General features: G+C 47.3%; 1 protein-coding gene across 1 annotated transcript in view; it reads left to right on the forward strand.

The window, feature by feature from the left end:
• The window catches only part of LOC139925085 (spectrin beta chain, non-erythrocytic 1), a 57603-nt gene that overhangs the window by 47633 nt on the left and 7470 nt on the right, over positions 1 to 2500 (forward strand). Inside the window, exons 28-29 of the mRNA XM_078291854.1 lie at positions 223 to 307; positions 1867 to 2063. Of these exons, the coding sequence (XP_078147980.1) occupies positions 223 to 307; positions 1867 to 2063 (282 nt within the window). The remainder of the gene's footprint in view (positions 1 to 222; positions 308 to 1866; positions 2064 to 2500) is intronic.

Raw genomic sequence — 2500 nt, forward strand, 5'->3', positions numbered from 1 at the left:
CTCCCGGTCTGACCCTGTTGCTCCTCTGGAGTCTGACCAGCCAATGGGACGCTGCTCTTTTCACTATCCATTCAGGGAGTGAGTTTTACCGTCCGGTCAGCTGTCATCGAACTGTCTCGTCTTCAGCCTCGTCTCTGCTCCGAAACACTCAGTTCAGTTTAATTCACTTTAAAACATAATTCATAATTGAAACGCTGATTATCTTGTTTCTGTTGTGTTCAGATCAAAGAGAAGCTGCTGCAGCTGACGGACAAGAGGAAAGAGATGATTGACAAGTGGGAGGACCGGTGGGAGTGGCTCCGACTGAGTGAGACTCACACATCCTTCTTACCTGTTGTATAAGATATTCACACACACACATATGTACGTGTTTATATATGTATCATAAACCATATTACATCGGTGGTTGATGAATTCGGCAGAGCATCTTTCTGTCAAAAGTGCTCTGACCTATCAGCATCTAGATTGTGAAGGAGACGGCAGCGATTGGCCGACTGGTCGACTCCGACTGTCCAATCGGCTTCTTTGTAGAATAATTCCACCTTCGCATCGTGTTGGATTTACTGTAAATACAATCTGCTGACTGGGGCAAATCATTCTTCTTTTTGCTTTTCTGCAACGCAACACGACCATGTGTGCATCATGTGATATTTCAGACCAATCACAGACGGTCACATGGCGGCGGAGTGGAAGCTCAGGCGGCGCAGCCTTTTTCTCTGCTGATATTAGTTTCCGCAGCAACTACACCGCCGCCTTTAAACATGAACATTTCATCCCGTTCTTCCTCCGCCTCCTGATGACCTGAGCCTGGCAGGAAGCTTCAGCTCCACATCGACAACAAACAGTCAGGAGGTCAGAGGTCAGAGGTCAGAGGTCCGTAGAGGGATCAGATATCTGTGATCCTGCTGCGATGAGTCAGCGGAGTTATCGATGCCGCCGAGCCTCGCCGTCCTTTAACCGAGCCGACTGACAAACCGCCCGTCCTGACCAATCAGGAGGCTCCTGGTGGTTTAGTCATGCTGACTCATCAGGACGCTCGAAACATTACAGTGTATTCATTCAATACAGTCAGAGCTTCAGCTGTTTACTGTGGCTCAGACCCTGTAACAGACTTACTGTTAATAACTGTTAATAACTGTTAAACAGCTGTTGATAACTGTTAATAACTGTTAAACACCTGTTAATAACTGTTAATAACTGTTAACAACTGTTAAACACCTGTTAATAACTGTTAATAACTGTTAACAACTGTTAAACAGCTGTTAATAACTGTTAATAACTGTTAAACAGCTGTTAATAACTGTTAAACAGCTGTTAATAACTGTTAACAACTGTTAACAACTGTTAAACAGCTGTTAATAACTGTTAATAACTGTTAAACAGCTGTTAATAACTGTTAAACAGCTGTTAATAACTGTTAATAACTGTTAACAACTGTTAACAACTGTTAAACAGCTGTTAATAACTGTTAATAACTGTTAATAACTGTTAACTGTTAACATCTAAAGTGGTTAATAACTGTTAAGCAATTGTTACACCTGACTGTCTTTACTCATGAATCTCCTCTCCTCTCTCCTCACTCCTCTCCTCCTCTCCTCCTCCTCTCCTCCTCTCCTCTCCTCTCCCCTCTCCTCCTCCCCTCTCCTCTCTCCTCCCCTCCTCTCCTCCTCCTCCTCCTCCTCTCCCCTCCTCCTCCTCCTCCTCCTCCTCCTCCTCTCCTCCTCCCCTCCCCTCCTCTCCTCCTCCCCTCCTCTCTTCTTCCTCTCCTCCTCTCCTCCTCCTCTCTCTCTCCTCCTCCTCCTCCACCTCCTCCTCTCCTCTCCTCCTCCTCCTCCTCTCCTCTCCTCCTCCTCTCCTCCTCCTCAGTTCTGGAGGTCCATCAGTTCTCCAGAGATGCGGGCGTGGCCGAGGCCTGGCTGCTGGGTCAGGAGCCGTACCTGTCCAGCAGGGAGATGGGTCAGAGCGTGGACGAGGTGGAGAAACTCATCAAACGCCACGAAGCCTTCGAGAAGTCGGCCGCCACCTGGGAGGAGCGCTTCTCCGCCCTGGAGAGGCTGACTACGGTGAGCGGCAGGGACAAAACTCACGGGAACAGCCGGTCGCTCTCTTCGTCACATCTGCATCTCAACAAGTCCTTCAGTCTGTTATCCGGTCCTAAAATCATCATTTACTGCCAGTGTTGCTAGAATCGAGTCATGTTCTTGACAGCAGAGCGGTGATCTGTCTTATTCTGACTGCTTTCAACAGACTGACTTGTTTCATTTCTAGAAAACTCCTGAAACAAGTGAAGCTGGTGGAGACGAGTGGAGTTATCTCTCCTCACTGCAGAATGTTTCTCTGGTTTAAGGACAATAAGATCTGAAGGCTGAATATGAGACTAGATGACTCGTTAAGATGGAGGTTTGTTGGAGATCTGCTGTTCAGTCTGAGCAGAAAACATCAGATTGTCATGTGACCCGCAGGAGACTTGGATTTGAACGCTCCATTCAGAATTCGTCAG

This window comes from Centroberyx gerrardi, chromosome 3 (assembly GCF_048128805.1).
Source record: "Centroberyx gerrardi isolate f3 chromosome 3, fCenGer3.hap1.cur.20231027, whole genome shotgun sequence".
Taxonomy (NCBI): domain Eukaryota; kingdom Metazoa; phylum Chordata; class Actinopteri; order Beryciformes; family Berycidae; genus Centroberyx; species Centroberyx gerrardi.